Consider the following 21,851-nt stretch of genomic DNA (forward strand, 5'->3'; position numbering starts at 1 on the left):
TGACCGTAAAACTGTACAAAAACTAGGTTTCAGGCACACTTGAGGGAAAGCTTCATCTAATGTGCCAGGTGTGGTGCACTCAAGCACAATCTTAAAACAAAATCCATGTGCTTTTTCAGGACCATCAGCCTTGCGTCTGATCAACGTAAGATTTATTTAATCAGGGGATAGCCCTAGTGGTTAGATATTATTTGAAGGAGGATGTGGTCTCTCAGATTTTCTTTTCTTTAAGGTATACGATGCTATGCTGAAAATCCTAACAATTATTGTGGTGCTGTGATTCCTGGGCACTGTAAATTGAAGTGCTGGCGAAAATTAGAATAGCTTAAAGGAGACCACCAGCAGTTTGAGGTATTTTCTTACACATGTTCTGTGGGAAAATAGCTGGTTAAGTGACACTGCCAACAGAACCAATGGCCCTTTTGAGGAAGAGTACCCTCTCGATATGAAGTAGAGAGTGTGGCTATTGGGGGGAAAAGGAATTCTTATTGGTGGTCCCCTTGTTGCAGGACGAGCTATCTGGGTGGGGTGGGGACTCACCTGCCACCTACATTAATGCATTTTCAACAGCAAATACTTTTTTGTTGTTTTCCCAAGCCTTTTAACATAATTGTATCTGCTTTTAACACCATTTAAACATTGATAGCAATATTTCAGTCTCTGCCTTTATGGTGGTGGGTTGTTTTTAGCCCTTAATAATAGTGCTTAGACTATTGGACTATGGCTAGTATGAAATTTTATTCTTTGTCGGTGGTTCTGCATTTTTGTGATTTCTGATATCAATGGTATGTTCTTAAATTGCTTTAATGCTGTTACATTATGGGATAATTGGCACATAATACAATACACAGAGTAACCGCAAAGGCTTCAAATGGACTATTTAACAGCCACATGAATCTCCTACTATTTTTATTTTTTATTTTATGGAAACCATTTTGGAATCCTTGTCAGGGGAGGGTAAAAATGCTTCCAGAAATAAATGCAAGTTCAGTATATAAATAAAAAGAGAACATTTGATACCTGGCTGCCGTTCCGCCCACTCACCAAACCATTTCATTTCGCAGTCACAAGCCCAAGGGTTCCCGTGAAGGTAGAGGCTTTCTAACTCGGACATATATGTGAAAATGTCTCGAGGCAGAGAAGAAAGCAAGTTGTCAGACAAGTAGATATGCTTTATGGAGGATGTTTTGAACATCTGGAGGTAGCACAAGGTGACGAAAGTATCCGAGTGAAGCTGCTTGAGCAAATTTCCTTCCAAGTGGACTAGTTTCAGTGATGTAAGGCCATAGAAAGCTTTGGGGTTTACAAATTCAATTTGGTTATGATCCATGTGCAACCGTACCAAACTCATGAGACCATGAAACATGCCTGCTTCAATAACTTTGACTTTGTTATAGCTCATCTTCAAGACCTGTTGGCAGAATAATAATAATAATAATATAAAAAATTGAGCAAAATAGGAACACCATCTGACAAATAAAAAGCAACCATATTCAAATGTTACATTAAAGCAAGGGGGCAGTTGGTTCAAGCAGTGAGAACAACTTTTAAAACTGAAGTTAGATAGGCTGTAAACCTGTACCCATAGTATGTATGCTATTCGTTTTTAAAAGGGCCGAAGGTAAAAATTTGGCACAGATGGATAATTCCCAGTTCATTCTTACCTGCAACAGGCGCAAATCAGAGAATGTCCTGTCTTGAATTGTATGTATCTGATTACTGTGCAACATCAACAACTCCAACTTCTCCAGGCCAGAAAAATCTGTTTCAGTCAGTTTAACCAAACTGTTGTAACTGTAACAAACATTTCATTCCAGATCTGGGTTTAGTCAGTCAGCTATAGTTCAAAGGCAAAACAAACAAACAAAAACAGAGTCTCTCTTTTGCAAATAAGCAAATAAATTTTAGTTAAAACTTGCCATGTCAATTTCAGAATAGCTTTATCAGTACAGTGGCAGATGGAAATTCGTAGGTATGCGCACCCCTAGAATGAATGCCTATGACTTGTTACATACAGGTTACTTTATTTACTTAAAATAGATATATTTAAGTAAAATTTACTTAAAATAGATATATTCCACTTCCCTGCTGGAGCTCCCAAAGCACAACAAACCAACAACTTTCCAAACCATATAGTAGATACTCAGGAATTCACAATGTAAACAATAAAATGCTATCAAGCTTTCCATGAAGCATACCTCCTAAGTCATCAGCAAAGACCCTGGAATAGTTTAGGCAGGGCTTATACCTTAAAGCCTAACCTCTTAGGGCTCTTTAGTATTCACAATAAGGGTTCATGTCCAGTTCTAGTTATCTGTCACAGTGACTCCTTGCTAGTTTCAGTGGATGTAGTAAGAAGGTCCACTGGGCAGAGCCAGGGCCTCCCCTCACCAAAGCACTGTTGAACGTAACCTGTACTGTGAACAGAGTATTGAACCTGCATTGACACAAATCATTTACTGAATCCAAATCAGGCACTGGTGCCTTCCCCTGCAATCTTACTCTATGCCTATCCCTAAAGCTACCTATAGTGCAGACAGGTAAGGAGAGTTTGCATGAGTTAGTGTATGGAGGTCCTGCACTACAGGATACAGCAGCAAATGATCAGTGCAGACCAACCATTTTTGGTGTCTCCATCCGCACTGGTCATTAGAGGCACTTGTAACTAAGAACTTTTACTCAGATCAGCTTATTTCCTTCTCCTTCCCTATCTATTTTCCTTTGGTGCTGTCCATTTTTAGAGCATAAGTCTGAGGGTTAATGTCTCAGTTGATGTCTCAGTTGTCTCAGTTGATCAAATGAATCAGAGCTTAATTCAAGTGAAAGTTGATACACGGATTGGCAAGGAATGAAGCCAGGTGGTCTTTGATCTCTTCCAAGTCAGTGAAATGGGGCTTCGCGGATAAGTGTGTGCCCCAGTTAAGTCTCTTATGGCATGTTAGTTGTAGCAGGTGGGGGCAACGGTTCTCCTTACCGCACATTACAAATTCAAGCAATATTGTTGTAAACCTACCCTAAGTTGATGCGCTCCACATTTGGGGAGATTTGTGCTGGGATGGTAGTGAAATACCGGAATGTGCAATGTACTTCGGTGGGTACATAGCAGGCGCAGTGCTTAGGACATGCACCGCTGCGAGGAAAAGCGGCCCAGCAGAATCCAAGCAGAAATCCTAGAAAACAGGGGTTGCGTCTTCCTGTACCTTCCATCCTTGACGCAACAGCAATCTTAGCAAGCGTGGACAAACAAAACTGTAGGGAACAGAACACAACACAAGTTATCATGTCAAGATGAGACGTCACAAATTTGTATCTTTGACCTCAGGACTTGTTTAGAATAAAGCCTGCCTTAGAAACAGTACAGGAAAGGTCCGCTGTATTATTATTATTATTTTAAAAAAACACAACAACTCTGCAGGGGTTTCTTGTTTGTTTTTTTAAGAAAATAACATTCCTTCACAGCTTCTTTCTTTTAGTGAATGTGGGGAGGGGAGAGAGTTCGTGTTGACAGGTATTAAAAACTGAAATCTGACACGCTACTGAGTCTATTGTTCCAAATAAATCAACCCACTCTTTCATTATTTAGAGTGTTCATAAATCTGTTTGTGGTTTGTCTTTGCCAAAAAACACGTTGAGTCCTTCTTTGCCAAGCAATTTAGGCCTCAGAAAAAGAAAAAAAATAAGAAGTTTAGAAGACGACTGTGGTGGTTAAGAAAGCTAATAAGCTATGACAGGACTGACAGCAGTTAAACTTTATCCCACTTTCCCCACGGTTTTTAGATTTTACAAGCAGTGCCCCCTTCCTCCTCCTCCTGTTTTGTTAATGCTGCAGAATCAGAGCAGAGTTCAACAGTAGATTAAAGGGGCACTGAGTAGTCTTATATTTGAATAAACAGTGTTTACTGTTTGGCTAGGTTAATTTTAGATTAATTAATATTTTGAAAGTAAATGCTAGATTTCCAGTACAGAGTCTTGAGTCAATACTGAGCATTCTATAGCGCTTTTGAATGTACGAAGCACTCCACTCCTTAAGAGTAATACATATTGAGTAATTAATTTCACAAGCTAGCATAATAATTGCAGAATCTAGAAGGTTAGAATGGTGGACTCTATTGCTCTAGCATGCTGCAAATGGTTAGGGAGTGTCAGGGAGAGGCAGTTTCAAATTCCTACTCCACTTTGGCAGCCCTCTAGGTGACAGTGGGCTGGTAACCCACTCTCAGCCTAGCCAACCTCATAGGGTTGTTGTTGTTGTTGTGTGTGTGTGTGTATGTGTATGGGAGAAATAAGGTATTTCTATCCTAGCTTAGAGGGTGGTGTGATATGAATACTGCTGCTGATAATAATAATAATAATAATAATAATAATAATAATAATAGATAGTGATGTATGGAATTGAGAGCTGGACCATAAAGAAGGCTGATCACTGAAGAATTGATGCTTTTGAATTATGGTGCTGGAGGAGACTCTTGAGAGTCTCATGGATTGCAAGATCCATTCTGAAGGAAATCAGCCCTGAGTGCTCACTGGAAGGACAGATCGTGAAGCTGAGGCTCCAATACTTTGGCCACCTCATGAGCAGAGAAGACTCCCTGGAAAAGACCCCGATGCTGGGAAAGATTGAGGGCAGAAGGAGAAGGGGACGATAGAGGACAAGATGGTTGGACAGTGTTCTTGAAGCTACCAGCATGAGTTTGACCAAGCTGCGGGAGGCAGTGGAAGACAGGAGTGTCTGGCGTGCTCTGGTCCATGGGATCATGAAGAGTCGGACATGACTAAACAACTAAACAACAACAACAACAATAGAAATGATTGTTGTTTTTGGTTCCAGCCCTGCTCCTCCCCAATCTCTAATAAGGCATAGTGAGTTCATGGCAGAGCCCAGATCTGACCCAGATGCTATCTCATTCCAGCTACAGTAGCTCCTGCAAGGTGATCAAGTTTCTCAACATTCACAAGACAAGAGAAATTTATCACTGTCCTTTTGCATTACGCACGGACACTGTTGGGAGATCTGCTCTTAATTACTTGTTTTCTCCCTCTTCGTGCATGTGGTCTGCTGCATGAAAGGAGCCGGCGGCTGCATGCACAAAATAGCAATTGCGTAACTTGACCAAAGGGATGCTTGGCCGGGGAACAAGAAAAAGTCCGGCCGGCAGCCTTTAAGTTGTCACCAAGGTCCGTCCTCCTTGGAGCAGACCCATTGTGTGCATAATAGACAGGACTGACTTAGGTCCATTAATTTCAGTGCGTCTAGTCTAAGTAAAACCCTTTGAAAACAATGAATGACACCAATGGCATCCTTCCTTTTGCAGTTGCCACCCAACTTCTTTCAGTGATAAGCCAGGCTTCTGGAAAGCAATCCATAGCATCACACCATTTTAAAAAAATGCACCACAGCGATAAGAAGCAAATAAATTACAAATAAAGAGCATGCACCCCCCAAGTAAGTTCTCCAAAGCAGCCTCAGAAATAATCTCTACTCACTTGCAGGCTGCAGCAGCAGCAACCCAAAGTTCCCCACGCATTTAAACAAAAAAACCACTTTATTATGGCATAGGCTCTCTCGGACTAAAGTCCCCTTTTATCAGATGCATTGAAGGGTTGTGCTCAGTTGACAGGTGGCCTTTTGCAGAGTCCTTTATGAGGGGGGAAAGGATGGAGCCCACCGCCACGAACCTGAGTTACAACCAGCCGAAAGAGAGTAGAAGAGTCCGTCCTTACCTGCGCTGTATCCCCCTTTCTTCCTTCCTCAATAGCCCTCCATCTTCTCCTGCCGCCCACCGAGATCCTGCTCATAAATGGAGAGGCAAAAAGTTCACGAGCTTCCTAAGGCTTGCGAGGGAGGGAGAAGCCGGCGCAGAGGTGAGAGGATGGAAGTTTGCAAGGAACACCCGAAACACGCCCCCCGGCCCTGTCGCGGCGCGAGGCAGGGAGGGAGGGAGCGAGGGAGGGCTAGGCCGCCTCGCCCAGCGAAAAACGGAAAAGCCTTGGCGCGCTCCGCTCGCCGGAGCCTCGCCAAGCGTCTGGGCTTCCCCGAATCGCCTCACAGAGAACTGTGGAGGGGTGGGGTGTCCACTGGCCGGCTCTCTCTTTCTGGGCTTGCTCACACGCCCCCTTCCTCCCAGCCACGGGGGGTGGAAGGGAGCGCGGAGGCGTCGCCTGCAACCGGGAGCTCCTCGCGCGCTCCAAGGCCTTTACGCTTCGCACGTGGCGCCCAGCCGGGCTCTGGGTCTTTCCCCCGCCGCGGGCTTGGTTGCACCTTGGCGCCCGCTAGCCCCTTCCCGAGAGCGGCCTCCCGCTCGGGTCGTCTTCCGTTCGCGCCGGGCTGCCCCACTTGTTGTTGTTGTTTAGTCGTGTCCGACTCTTCGTGACCCCATGGACCAGAGCACGCCAGGCACTCCTGTCTTCCACTGCCTCCCGCAGTTTGGTCAAACTCATGCTGGTAGCTTCGAGAACACTGTCCAACCATCTCGTCTTCTGTCGTCCTCTTCTCCTCGTGCCCTCCATCTTTCCCAACATCAGGGTCTTTTCCAGGGAGTCTTCTCTTCTCATGAGGTGGCCAAAGTATTGGAGCCTCAGCTTCAGGATCTGTCCTTCCAGTGAGCACTCAGGGCTGATTTCCTTAAGAATGGAGAGGTTTGATCTTCTTGGGACTCTCAAGAGTCTCCTCCAGCACCATAATTCAAAAGCATCAATTCTTTGGCGATCAGCCTTCTTTATCGTCCAGCTCTCACTTCCATACATCACTACTGGGAAAACCATGGCTTAAACTATACAGACCTTGGGCTGCCCCACACTCTCCTTCAAATTCTCCCGCTGTTTCCCGGGTGCTGCCTCAGTCAGCGCCACTTTGACGCCCTCCTCACGGGTCCTTTTATCTCCTCAGTCCAAGCCCTTCAGAGCTCCTCGCTTGAGAAAGGACTTCAAAACGCAGCAGCGTGTGAGAGGGCATAAAAAAAGCATTAAAAAAGCAAGTGTGAGAGGCAAGACTTGTCTCTGTGAACACCTTTGTATGCAGAAAATCTAAAGAGTGGTGAGGGGACACTCCCGCCAACCTGTTATCAGAAGGTTATCCCCTCTGATGAACCAGTTATCTCAGCCTCCTCATCTCAACCCTTTAATTTTCCCTCCTCTCAACTGGGGACCTTCATGGGACAAAGGGCATGGGTGTAGCCAAGGGGGTGGCTAGAAATATTATTGAAAAGCATTGGAAGTACTCAATTATCTGAGGTTCTGCTTCCCCCACCCCCAGCAGAAGCCTGCCCCCTCCCCCTGCAATTTCCCAATTTATGGGACATTTTTATCTGTGACTTCCCAAGAGAAGCTCAACAACTTTGCCCCCCTCCTAACAAAAAAATCCCTGCTGCACCTGCCCTCATACCCCTTTTTCAGGGCTTACAGCCACAGGGTATCTCAGCCAGAGATGTGCTGGATTCTAACCCTGCTTATCCCAGTAGATCTTGCTATAGCAGTGGTGTCCAAACTTTTTTTAAAGAGGGCCAGATTTGATGAAGTGAAGGGCCGTGACCTTTTTTTAGGATTGAAGTTTTTGGGCTTTTTTAATGATTTTAGCCCAGAGGTGTTGAGCTTTTTTTTAGGATAGAAGTTCCCCAGGAAATAAACTGCCACAGGGGCCAGATTAAACCAAACAGCAGGCCGGATTAGGCCCCCAGAACAGACTGTGGACATGCCTGTGCTATAGGATTGCTCTGGGGGCAGACTTTGGTAATCTTTCATAATATGGCACCCTGTTTGAAGTCAAAATTTGGCACCCCCAAAAAGGATCTTCTCAATTTTGTGCCCACTTGGCTCTGTGCCCTGTGGGGGGGAACCACTCGCAGCACCACCCTAAATCCGGTGCTGATTGCTCCCTTATTAAGTTTTCCCATTTGAATCATTGGGCCTTACTTTTGAGTAAACATACTTGAGATCATCATCACACTGTTAGTTTTCCCAGTTCAACATTCTCCCCTTTATATAATCTGACTATTCAGGTGCCAACAAATTTAAATGTCTTTGAAAAAGAAATCTCTTCCCACTCAGCAAATATTGAAACTTTCTGTTATGGCAAGCCAGGACTGGCATTTAGCATTAGGCAGATTAAATCAGTTGCCATGGGCCACAGATTTTAGAGGCCAATGATTTTAGCAAACTTCCACCAATTTAATTGTGTCCTATTTTTGTTTGCTGCTGGGACAATGCTATTTTGCCTGTTCTGCTTCATGTGCCAAAATATATTTGGCTGGCTCTCTTACATCCTTGCTTTCCTGCCTACACTATAGCACTAAAACTCTTTTCTTCACAAGAACATGTTATTATGAGGTCCCCATTTGCTTGCTTATTTACTTTTCTAAGTACTCTAGCCAATATTTGTTTTAACAATGGAAAGGACATTTTATCAATGAAGAATCAAGTTACTTTTTGGGTTCATGCTTATAATGGTCCATCCAATGCATTTTTTTAAAGGATTCTGGTATCCTCTGGTTGAACCTTATAGATGTTTACCTATTTATTTTTCCTCTCTTAATCACCGGTATTTGTTAACATTTTGGATATTACTCTTATCACTTTATAGCCTTGCTTTTAAGAACTGCGTGTACACATTTCAGTGCAAGCAAGCCTTGAGTCTAAAACTGTTGTTACACCTAAAAAGCAGAAAATTGCTCATGTGCATTAGGTTTAAAAAAGTTTGTTTTGCTAGCAGTTCTAGGAACTTTTTACATCCATATGCACAGTACAGTATTTTAAAAGGGTGGTAGTATTTCATTTCTTTGGATAAAAATTTAAGAACAAATGTAAACTCACAGTAATTCCTAGGGAGTGGAATGAATGGGGTAGAAAAAAAGCCCTTCCTTTTTACACATCCGCACCCCCTAAGTTTCTGTCAGACAGAAATGGAGTCAAATACTATTGAGACTTGGCAGTTGACCCCACAACATCAACTATCCAATTCAAGCTGGTGTGTTCCCAGTATGCTTTAGGAACTCCACTTGGCCCAGTTTAGAAAGACTTCTGTAGAGATGGCTCCCAACAGGGCCAGATTTAGGTTTGATGAGGCCCTAAACTACTGAAGGTAATGGGGCCCTTTATATGTCCAGCTGTCCTTTGCCAACAACAAATTGTCACTTTTTTGTGCTTAATATATGCTATATGGTAATTTATGGGCCTAATAGGTTTCTATAGTGATTTTATTTGTTTTTTTTATCATATTTTGGAAATGTACATCCAGTTTTTTCCCCTTTAATTTTTTTGGGGGCCCCAAGAGTGTGGGGCCCTAAGCTATAGCTTGTTTAGCTTATACGTAAATCCGGCACTGCTCCCACAGATCCTCAACTGCAGCAGCAGTAACACCAAATTTAATCATGCTCCCAATTTAACAGGCCCCACAGAAGAGAGAGAGAGAGAGAGAGAGAGAGAGAGAGAGAGAGAGAAGGCAGAGTGACAAAGCCCACTGTCAACTTTTCATTGGCCTAGTAGAGAGCTTGCCAAACTTTTTGGGCCAATGGGCACATTTGGAATTTTGAGGCAGTGTCATGAGCACCAGTCACAAAATGGCTGCAGTGAGGACATGATGTAAAACAAAATGGCTGCCATTAGGAGGCGGCAGAACACGAAACGGCTGCTGCATCTAATAGCGCAGAAAAAGAGACAGGCCTGCTATATCAAATTGCATTCTTCATACTTTTAACGAATGAGTCCTAGCAGCTGAGGATCACAGAGTGTGTCCAAAGGTGCAAATGTCATGACTGATGCCCTTAAAGTTTAAATTAATACAACTCCATTCTGGTTTTATCATTTGCATTTGGAGAAAGCACTGAATAGCTGGTGAACATCCAGCCCCCCCAGCCCCCGCTTTTTACACGAGCATCTTCTGTGAATAATTGGAGATCTGATGTTGAGAAGCCCATGGAAAAGACTGGCTGACCACAATTATTCATGCTTCAGCAACCTCCAGGCTGGATTACTATGAGATGATCTATGTGTGGCTGCCTTTGAAGAGCATCCAGTTTAGCTTCAACTGATCCAAATACCAACTGCCAGATTGTGGTCTGGGTCTGGCTGCCTGGAGTATGTGGTTACGGTGATAGCCCTGTTTGGTTTCATTGGCTACCTACGCAATTCTGGGCTCAGTTTAAGGGATTATAGAACCATAGAATTGTAGAGTTGGCAGGGACCATGAGGGTCTTCTGGTCGAACTCCCTGCAATACAAGAATCTTTTCTCCCAACGTGGGATTTGAACCCACCACCCTCAGATTAAGGGTCTCATGTTCTACCAACTGAGATGGTTCCAATAAGGATGCAAGAGCATCACTCTGGTTACCCCAAAAACAATGTAGGCAGATGATTCAGTGTGAATCACTCAAGAGTGTCACTTTTCTGCTGCTGGGTGTGCAGCCCCAGTCCAATCCGTGATACTTAAATTACCTTTACTTCTGCCAGCCATAGGATAAATAGTGCCCTAGATGAGGAGGCAGCCCCTGCCCCAGTGGCCAGCTTTGCAGGGCCACCCAGAGGGGCTATGTGCAGGTGTGATGTTGTGGGCCCTGCTGCTGCCTCCTACATGGACGCATGCATGTACTGTACGTACAAAGCTGGGTGCTACATGCAAGAATTATTGCATGCTTGAACTACAAATCCTTGCCTGCTCCTCCTCCTCCTCCTCCTTGCTGTGGGATCAAGCAGTAAAGCTGTCTTCTGCTTTTACCTAGCGCAAAAGACATCCAAGTTCAAATGGAAACAGAAACATACTTTTAAAGCTGAAGGAAGGAAGATCGTTTTTGTAATTAGCACTGTAGCACCTTGCAAAAGAAAAAAGGTTATAGGTGCTTGCTTTTTGCCAGCCTAGCTCAATGCAGACACTTCATTAAAAAAAACCCACAGCCACTTAGCTCAGCTTGGCAACCCCTTGAGCTGAGTTCAGACTCTTCCGTTTTGCCAGCCTAGCTGAATTCAGACAGTACATTGAAACAAAACAAAACAAAACAAAAATGCCTGGAAGCATTGGGAAAAGGCAGAGTCGTGGTAATAGTGTAAGCTGCCACATGTAGGCTTGGCTAAATAGTGTCCATTATTTTAAAGCCATTAACAGTTTGTGGCTGAGGTCCCATAAGGACCTTCTCCCATATATTCTCATATACAGTGGTACCTTGGGTTAAGAACTTAATTCATTCTGGAGGTCCGTTCTTAACCTGAAACTGTTCTTAACCTGAGGTAGCACTTTAGCTAATGGGGCCTCCCGCTGCTGCCACGCCACCGCCGCACAATTTCTGTTCTCATCCTGAAGCAAAGTTCTTAACCCGAGGTACTATTTCTGGGTTAGCGGAGTCTGTAACCTGAAGCGTCTGTAATCTGAAGCATCTGTAACCTGAGGTACCACTATATATAGGATACACACACAGAGCTTTTTTTGCTGCTGGTATATATACACACACACACACACAAACACACACACACAGCAAAAAAGGGAAAAAAGCTCAAGCTAGATGACATCTAAGCAATGCCATTCCAGCCCCATGCAGCTCTTGAATTTATGAAGGTAACAGCTCACCTAACGTATTGGCAGTGCCTCCCAGAAAATAACACACCCAGAACCTCTATTGGTTGATCCTAATGAGTAAGTTTCAAAGGAAGGTGGAGGAACTCAGAAAACCATGTGGGTGGTCTACCACCCAATCATGCTCCTAGGGCATTAGCGGAGTGGTATAGGATGGGCTGCAGAGCTCTCTGGCCTGGGGTTGAGTTACACTAGGTGTTAGTTCCTTTCTGGAGAAGGTCCACAGCTCGGTGGTGGGGCTGTAGCTCAGTAGTAGAGCTTTACATACAGATGGCCCCTGCTTCGATCAATAGAATCTTCAGGCTGGACTGGGAATGTCCCGGGTCTGAAACCTTGGTGAACTTTTAGCCAGTGTGTAGACAGTACTGAGCAAGATGCTCCAGTGGTCCAACTCTGTATAAGGCAGATTCTGTTATTCCTCTGTTCCCTATCCTCAACTCTTAAGATACATTGTGTGTAGTGCAAAGCCAGCGCTGACACTTAAGAGTATTAAATGACAGGAAAATGAAAAAGTAATTCTTAGCAGAGCTGTTGCAAAAAAATGTGCTTTTAAAACATAGCTATAATGTAATGGGTCTGGCTGGTGTGTGTATGTGTGCTTTTAGAAAATGCATGTGCTGTTAAATAAGCCCATGCTGATTTTACTGCTCTGCCAGCAAATCCTGGCACATTTTTGTTATTGAGGAATGGTGCTTTGGTTGGGATTCATTACTGAAGAGAAGCAAGGGAGTATGCTATGTGAAATTAAACTCTGTTTTGGCAAGGTGGGTTGGCTCAAGGTAAGCCCCTCACTGCAAGAAAGAGAAAGGCAGAGGTTATATATGCCTAATGTATATAAATGACACACATAGTAAACTGTGTGAATAGGTGGAAACAAAATTCTAAAGCAAATAAATGGGCATGCCAGAGTTTTTATGCAGGAAATCCTCAATACATTAATTCTTTATACAACTCATCACTAATTTTCTCCATGTAATTTGGATCACCTGTGCTTTTGGTAAACTCAGAAGGAACATAAGTTAAGAAGTTTATGTTTCCCAAACAGAAAATATCCTGCTATTTAAAAGTAATAATAATAATAATAATAATAATAAGCCCACTCTTGAGGAAAACAACAAGTTCTACGTTTGTTTTCTGCATCCATGATGACCATGAAGGCTCAGGGATCGTTGTGTGTTTTAAGCTTGGTGAATGATTTAGAAACCATTGAAGAGAGGTGAGTTGAATTTACTAGAAAGCAGATTTAGGTAAAGCTTCGTAAGAAAATCAGATCAGGCTGCTGGGTTGAAACTTAATGTTCATACCGATGAACAATCAGGCTTTTGTTTAAGTGTGTAACCTAACATTAATATTAGGCCATGGGGTAACTTTACTGGAGGAGTTTGTCAGCAAAACCTGGTAATTGATAGGTTAGCTGGCTGGAGAGAATCATAGAATAATAGAATCTTAGATGTATGTCGTCTAGTCCAACCCCCCTCTTGCAATGCCACAAAAATATGACAAAACTCTAAACCTATAAGAAGCTGGTAAGCCACTCAGTGGTTCATATTTTTAGAGCATCTAGCTAATCAAAAATATTTCATTAATGACAAAAAGACCCTGGTCAAGCCTGATGATTCATGATGTATGATTTGACGCATGCTGTTGAGATTGTACAGCAAGTTTAAAAGTGTAGATAGATCTAGTGCAATGAAAAAGGGATTGTAGTTCCCCATTCTTAAAAGATTGGAGAACAGAGCCAAAACTAACAAAATGAATTTCAGTAGGGACAAATGTAAGATTCTGTACTCAGGAATAACCAGCTGCACAAATATAAGATATGGGGGGGGGGGGCACGTGGCTTGCAAGTAGTACGTGTGAGAAGGTTCTAGGGGGTCTTAGTAGACCACAAGCAGCTTTCAGCAAAATATAAAAACATAATAAAACGTCAAACATTAAAACCTTCCAGATACAGGGCTGTCTTCAGGTGTCTTCTAAAAGTTGTGTAGTTCTTTATCTCCTTGACATCTGATGGGAGGTTGTTACACAGGGAGGGCGCCACTACCGAGAAGGCCCTCTGCCTGGTTCCCTGTAACTTTGTTTCTTGCAGTGAGGGAACCACCAGAAGACCCTCAGAGGTAGAACTCTATGTCTGGACTGAATGATGGGGGTGGAGACGCTCCTTCAGGTATATAGGACCGAGGCCGTTTAGGGCTTTAAAGGTCAGCACCAACACTTTGAATTGTTCTCAGAAATGTACTGAGAACCAGTGAAGATCCTTTAGGACCGGTCTTATATGGTCCTGGCAGCCACTCCTAGTCATCAGTCTAGCTGCCACATTCTGGATTAGTTGTAGTTGTAGAGTCACCTTAAAAGTTTGCAATCTTTTGCAAAAGTTTGCAATCCTGTGCATGCTCACCTGGAAGTAATCCTCACTGAACACAGGCAATTGAACCCAACTAAATTACAGTAAACTCACTGGAAGGAACAATTCAGTGTTGTACTTTTCTGAGAATTCCATCAGAAGGAATGATTCCCCCCTCCCCCTGCATGCTGTTATTGGGATTCCAAACCAGATTTGGCGAGGCATAGGAGAGAAGAGGGGTAAAACCCCATTGGGAACCTTTGAGATGACTTCTACTTGTCTGTCAAGTAAATTGAATCTGTCACTTTGCAATTAATGTACCTAACTTGGTCATGTCCATTAATTTTAATGGGTCCGCTCTGTGTCTGACATAGCTGGATGCAGCCAATGAGTAAACATGCACTGCATTGTGCAATTAGATTCATATATTTGCATGCTGTAGTAGCTGAAATAGAGAGAAAGTGTCAGCCCATGGATTGTTGAATAAAATACTCATCAGTTGTTGCACGTAGCCCATAAGAACACCATTAAAATTAGACATCCATAGAAGGAAATGATTGAATTAGTAAATAATTTGGAACATCTTGTTAATGTTTCAATATCAATAAGCAGTTTGTTACAGGAAATGGCAATTATTCTAAAGGAAATGTAGCAGAAGTGGGAAAAAATTAAAGACTGAAAGGGTATGGTATGGATTTTGCAAAACATGCATTCAAAGAATAATGTGTAACAATTGGCTGTAAAAAGCAATAAAAAGATGCAGTTTTATTAGGTTCATATGACAATTTTTTCTCTTGAAGCCAAATATTATGTCATATTTTAAATTGATAAACTGTGTATATAGCACAAACAAATGTATTAACTGTGTCCAAACTGCAGAAAATAGAAAGATGTCCACAGCAATTACATTTCACAAACCATTTGCATATGAAGCTCCAGCTAGAATGAAATAAGTCATTTGGGACAACAACTTTCTGCTACGTTTTGCCATTTCATTGTGTCACTTATTTAAAAGATCAGCTCCAAGAGCAGAAGTCCAATACAGTTCAGTTCTTCCATCTATATATCTATATCTACATATATCTACAAGGACGTAATATACATTTATGTGGGAGCGTTCATTACCAAGTACCCCAATGCAGTGCTGGCAGGTTACAAGCTTCTTTCCACTGCATTCCACATTTGATCAAGAACCATGTTCCCCAAAGGATGCTGTTGATGTTGTTCCTCCTATGGGCTTTTTGTGCAGTCACTGAGAAACTGGGTGTATGTTTCCCAGATTTGGACTGGCCAGTCCTTCTGTCGCATTGTACTGATGTGTTGTCAGCTTCATCTCAGACCCAGCTTGTCCCCCCCCCCTTGCTTATTTGGCCCCTCTTCCTCATTCTTGAACTACGAACTTCTGACATTATCGTCTTCATTGATATTAATTACCCTCCCTTCACCCTGAGATCCCAGGGCAGGCAGGAACCATTTAAAATGCAAGATTAGAAGCAGCTTTAAACAAATTACAATCACAGTATTATTATCAGACCATGTATTAAGGAGATGATGTATTTTATGGAACTCCCTATAAAATTGTACCAAAATCCAGTGATATAAAAATGGATGGCTTTAAAAGACAAATTTATAGCTACTAGCAACAATGTTCTACCTTCAATATACCTCTGAAGGCCAGTGCCTGGGAATCACACGTGGGGAGAGTCCTACTTTTGGGCTTCCCATTGGCCACAATGAGAAGTGGATACTGGAGTAGATTTGCCATTGGCCTGATCCAACTGGGCTATTCTTATGACTAAAAAAGTTTTCTGGAATTAACACAGACTTTTCCTATTAAACTTCACATGTCTATTGCTGGCGGCCACTGCACTGGTATCTTCTTTGCTTCAGCCTACAGGCAGAGACCGATCTTAGAGTACCTGTATTCTTGACTTGAATCTCTTGTATTATTACACGGTACTTTGTATTAAGAAATACATCAGAAGAGTTCTGTCAGAGGACGATTTGTTTGCTTGTTATATGTGAAGAATGCCAGGGAAGCAAAAAATGAAAATGACTCCACTGCGAAGATTTGGTTCAAAGTGTAAAACCACCACAACAAACTCAAGAGCTCTGGCTGACATAAACCATATGCTTCTGGATCCATACAACAGTGAAGTGTGACCTTGGCTATCTTCAGAAATTCATCCTTTTATGCTCTTCAGAAATTCATCCTTTTATGCTTGAGAATCAGAAGGCATATGGTGCATTTTAGATGGACATTCTTCTTTTCCCTTGTGCATTCTTATTATCCAAAACTTGCTTCATACATTTGCTGTATTCCGTCAATATGTAGTGCTGTCTTTTTTTCTTTTTTCTTTTGCACTAGTATTCCCTTGCTCGACATGCAATCCTTTGAAAGCCTATACTGTGGCATCTATGTATATCCTTTTCAATATATGATAAACACATCAGAGATCTTCAGTCACAAAATATGCAGAAATATAGGCTGTTGAACCTTTAAAATATGCACTTCTAAGGTTTCCCTCTTCCCCGATCATAGGAAAAGATTGCATGTTAGGTAAGTTAAAAACAGTTTACTTACAAATTCTTCAAAGGTCAGATTCATGTGCACAGGCACATGAAAGTTGTGCAGGCAGCAAAAGTGGTGAACTATACTGAATTATCGGTATAGGAACTCATGAGTGGATTGTGAGAACCATGCAGTTCAGCTGGAGCAACTAGTTCAAACCTCTTTACACACTGAGCTTTTCAGGTAGAATGGAAGAGAGCGTTGGCTTGATTGCCTAGTTTCTCCCAAGGTGCGTGGAAGTGGACACAAATAAGTCTGGCGTGACTCTGTGATATTAACTTCTAGACAACCTGTTTATTGAGCTTTCATCCTGATTGGAGTTTGTGGGGAGATTATATGGCTTTGATGGTTTATTGAGAATTCATTCTGGTTTGCTTACAGGGAAATGTTATCCAGCACCACACTTTTCCAGAGCATTTTGCCGTTACTTTCCTTACCGCAACATCCAATGAAACTGAACGTTGGAAGATTCAGGACAGAGAAAAGTAATTACTTCTTCACACAGCACATAATTGAACTCTAGGGATTATTCCCAATAGGAGCCAGTGATGGCTACCAACTTGGATGGCTTTAGAAGAAAATTAGACAAATTCGCGGAGGGTTATGGCTGTACTCTGTTTCCACTGTCTGAGGCAGCAGTGCTTCTACGTAAATACCAGTTGCTGGAAGCTGCAGGAGGGAAGAGTGGCCATTGTGAAAACAAGATGCTGAGCCATTGGCTAGTTTAGCAGGCTCTTCTTATGTTCTTTTCCAACTATAACACTCCCCGCCGCACAATGCTAATAATAATTACTATAGCGCTCTGAAGCTTTGACTAAAATGGATATAATTTGAAGTGCCTTTTAAAATACATATGTATTTCTGCATGCCACAAGGGAATAACTATCAGTTGGTTTATGCATAAGTGGAAGAAAGCCTTGCAGATGTGGGGCAAAAATACATTTGGAGGGGAAAAATAACAAAGAGGATAAGCTGTTAGTGTAACCTTTCGGCCTGTGAATCCACATGAGCTCACTAAAAACACCAAGGATGCAGAAACATTGAGAACACATTAAGTCACCAGCTTGAGAATGTATGGTGAAAAGTTAAGTCTTTTCTGCAATTTTATGAGAGAGAATAAGTGGCTGCATTCATATTGCACAAGTCAATCCTTTGCTATGTACTTTTCATAAACTTAACACTATTCAATTTTAAGTAGCAGGGAAACTTTCTGAAATGGCATTCTAGGCAGTACAGATTTTTGCTTTCTATGTGGCTGTTTACATCCTGCCTTCACCGTTGAGCTACCTCATGCCATAAACTGAAGTAAACAAAGCATTAAGTGGAACTGAGAAGAAAAGGCCACAGGTCTTCTACAGTAGCAAGATGAAAAGCTCACAGCTTTTCTTGGTAAGTAGAAAACCTGCCCTCTCTTCCAAGCACCAGAGTAAATTATCTCATGACCTCTAAGAAGCTAATGAGTCGTCCCCTCCCCCCCCCCCCCCCACGGCCTTTCCCCCTCACCGGATTATTGCATGAAATGTTAGAGCTGGAAGTTGAGAATGTGAAACCTTTTAACTCTGGTAATTATCACGGCTCTCACAGTGTGTAAGGCCAGCTGCTTCCATCCACTTTGACATTGCTTAAAAGTACTGTAATAGTATGCATTTAATTTTTTTTTTAATTGTATAGGTTGTTTCTAAAGCTATTTAGGCTGCTAATCCTCACAAAATTCTGTTTCAATAAATTATATTTTGTATGGAGAATTGCTTTCTTTCGTATGCCTTAACCATACTGCTTGTCAGGTTTAGTGGTTGACCCCCAAACTTTAGGAAGGCAGGAACAGCTAGTCTGTTTGTGCTCGGATGAGCAATTATTCTACCTATGCTAAATGGCTAGCTAATATTTGTTCTTTTTATGTTCTTAATGGGTAATCCAGCTGGATAAGGATCATATCTGAGATACCGTAAAAGCAAAAATAAATAAATAACCCTTTGATTGAGAGAGGATTTTTGTCCAGGTATAACTGTGCCTCAGTATGCACCATAATATTTACAATATGACCAAGTGAAAGCATATGGATGAGGAAACATGTGTGCAAATTTCTCACAGTCAAGAAAAAGTTGGTCTGGTGCTGTCATTACCTGGGGACCCAGAGGAAACACCTCTGGAAGAGCCGACATGAAACAACAGGAATGTCATTCATGAAATGGAGCCTTTTCCAGCCCCTTGTCTTCATAGACAATCCTGCTTCAGGAAGCCTTTGTTGTCAACCTGTAAATGTGCTCAAGAAGCTAACATAAACTGCAGATGTCTCTGTTGAAGTCATTCCACATGGCATAAATGGGTATATTGTGAATGGTAATCTTGAGTAAACACAGGGGAGTATTTTGATAGGGTTCATCTCAGCGGCAACAGTAGCATCATAATTAAATTCACAGAAACTTTTGTATTTCCCATTTCAAAGTGAAAACAGAACAACGCTACTCAGGTTAGCATCTTATCTGTTGCTTCAGTGTCTATCTTACTCGGGAATTTATTTAGGTTCCTGGGCAGCAAACCTGCCCCAGGAGCCTGGGTTGCAGGTGGGGGCTCCCATCCGGGATGGAGAACCAGTCACCCTCCAGGGGTTATTGGCCAGGGAAGGTGACAGTTGTGCCTCAGCAGCCTCTGGAGGTCTACAGGTCCCCCAGCCAGCTCTGCATAGAACACTAGAGGTTTAGGGAGAAGAGTTCTCCCTTAAATGCTTTCTCTGTTCATGTGTTGTGAACATGAACGCCCTATACTGAGTGACACCCTTGGTTGTTCTAGCTGAGTATTGACAGCAGCTGTCCAGGATTTCGGACTGGGGTTGTGCCCATGCCAGTGATTGAACCTGGCACCTTTTGCATGCAGGGCTCTGAGCTATGGCCTATCCCCAACTGTAACATCGTACATGGCTTTTGCATGGCGGAGAAATGGGATTTCACTGCTGGCTTCACCTCAGCATCATGTTTCTGTGCTGGCCCAGGCTGCTCACTCATAGGAGTTCTTCAGAATTCCATACTCAATACACACAGCCTTAGAAGGGAGGCACAAAATGTTGGGCGGCCAGGCCAGCAGCAAAACCCTGTATTCTTCAAAGCATGAGTGCCCTACCCTCAGGCATTGTTTAGGACTGCTCCCCTCCCCATGAGCTTTTTGGTTTTTCCATCTGTGACTCAAGTGCTACAATAGAGATATGAGTTTATTTTCTGATTTGGAACAAGACTACAGGAACAGGGGTGGGGAACATTTTTCAACCCAAGAGCCACTGTCTTTCATGAGGAGTCTTTGCCAATGGCACAGTGGCCAAACTGGTCAGGACGCACCATTCGACCTTTTATTATTTATATTCCATATAATCAGTGATATCAGATTCCTGAAAAATTTTGAATCGGAAAATGAGAGTAATTTCCATAGGAAAATGTTCTGATGGTTTTCCTAGAGAGTGATCCAATTTAGCTCATTTATTTATTTTTGGTGAACAAAGCTAAAGGCTTTGAAACTGCCAAGCTTTCCTAATATTTATTTGCACTTGGCATCCATTCATTGTTCACCACACACACAAAAGCACTGCCACAGATAAAACACATAAATAAAGAGCTTTTTTCTGCCCACATAACTGTATATAATAATTATTTCTTGGTTTATGTTCACATACTTAACCTGCAAGATATTGTCTTGATTATGCATTGAATTGGTTTTTTTTTTTTTAAAGTTAATCATTTAGTAAACAGTTTGACATTAATGCATTTATATGTTATACAATTGTTATTTGATAGTTTGTTATTTGATATTCTGCCCTGAAAAGTATGGTGGCTTCCCCCCTTTTTCATTAAAACCAAGTACCAAATTTATCCTAGCATTTGTTTATCATTGGGCATGCCCAAAAAAAGCAAGGGTGGAAAAAAGAAATCCCACAGCCTTAAATTTGTGTATGAAGCATATAATAAATAATGCAGGCAAACCATGAACATAAAAAGAGAAAAAATAGGGGGGGGTTGTTGTTATGCCTGTTGGGTGCCACCAATTTATGGTGGTTTCTGTTAGCATCCTCTTGTCACAAGGAGAGTTGTGCTTCAGTAGTCGGTAGACATAAGAACGATGGATGTGGAGCAGGTGGCACTTCAAAGAGCAGCTCCTGTGCTACAACGTGGCTGTAGCTTAAAACTATTCTCCCTTTGGTTAGATCTGACTTACAAGCAGGTGGGAGAAACCCCATTTGTCTGAGAATGGGTTTTCTCGCTATGTTTTATTCTCGAGAACACAATGTTAAAGGTTGCCTTGCTGATTGTATGTCATAAACAGGGGTGGGGGGAGGAATCTGATTTTGTTTGCGATTTAGTGCAAAACTGCATAATCTGCACTTGGTACCACTAACATGGGACGTGGGTGGCACTGTGGGTTAAACCACAGAGCCTAGGGCTTGCCGATCAGAAGGTTGGCGGTTTGAATCCCTGCGATGGGGTGAGCTCACGTTGCTCAGTCCCTGCTCCTGCCAACCTAGCAGTTCGAAAGCACGTCAAAGTGCAAGTAGATAAATAGGTACCACTCCAGCGGGAAGGTAAACGGCGTTTCCGTGCGGTGCTCTGGTTCGCCAGAAGCGGCTTAGTCATGCTGGCCACATGACCCAGAAGCTGTACGCCGGCTCCCTCAGCCAATAAAGTGAGATGAGCGCCGCAACCCCAGAGTCGGTCACGGACGGACCTAATGGTCAGGGGTCCCTTTACCTTTACCTTTTACCACTAACATAGGGACCAGGGGGTCAAGAGAGACGGGTGGTGCTAATGAAGAGCTCTACTCTGATCCTTTCACCTAGCTGCAATATGTTTTTGCCAACTGGAAAGCCCACCACTAGCAGTTGCCCTGAATGGAATGAGGATTTTCTATAGGAATAAGGTGATGCTCTTGCACACACCCCTCCACCGCAATCTTCTTATATTCTTGCTGTTTGCATTTCTTGTGCTTCTTGGAACACCCGTTTTACAAGATCATTTCAGGGAGTGTCATGTGGTGGGGGTGTTTGCATTTTCTGGGAACAGCTTGATCTCACAATAAAGTTAGAGAGCACTTTTGCTAGGTCTGAGCTTTCTAAGTTCTGTCTCTTGCTGTTTGCATGATACATCTGTTGAAGTTTGTTTGTCAGCTTTACGGAACCTTATCAAGCTCAGACTTTTACTGTAAAGAGCTGTTTAAAAAACCCATCTGTTGTTAATCATAAATTACTTTATGGGATCTCTGTATTTCTCAATGCAGCTCATATGTCTTGTATTAAGCTTTAGCATTAAGCAATATTGGGCAATCTCCCTCCCCCCCCCCTCTCTCTCTGGCTGCCATGTAACATATCATAAGTGCAGTTCTAGGAAAATTAATCACAAGG

The 21,851-nt window shown here is 42.6% G+C and overlaps 1 protein-coding gene across 4 annotated transcripts in view; it reads right to left on the reverse strand.

Annotated features, from left to right (window-relative positions):
• IGSF10 (immunoglobulin superfamily member 10) overlaps window positions 1-21,851 on the reverse strand; it is a 310,917-nt gene that overhangs the window by 13,280 nt on the left and 275,786 nt on the right. The window contains exons 1-4 of one of the 4 annotated variants that reach the window (XM_079977526.1): window positions 5,722-6,308; window positions 3,014-3,249; window positions 1,665-1,794; window positions 1,021-1,411 (exon numbers count right to left, since the gene is read on the reverse strand). In XM_079977526.1, the coding sequence (XP_079833652.1) occupies window positions 1,021-1,411; window positions 1,665-1,794; window positions 3,014-3,249; window positions 5,722-5,796 (832 nt within the window). In that variant the 5' untranslated portion in view covers window positions 5,797-6,308. The other 3 variants (XM_079977528.1, XM_079977527.1, XM_079977529.1) reach the window with 3 other exon arrangements.

The sequence above is a fragment of the Podarcis cretensis genome (genome assembly GCF_951804945.1).
Source record: "Podarcis cretensis genome assembly, chromosome: 5".
Lineage (NCBI taxonomy): Eukaryota > Metazoa > Chordata > Lepidosauria > Squamata > Lacertidae > Podarcis > Podarcis cretensis.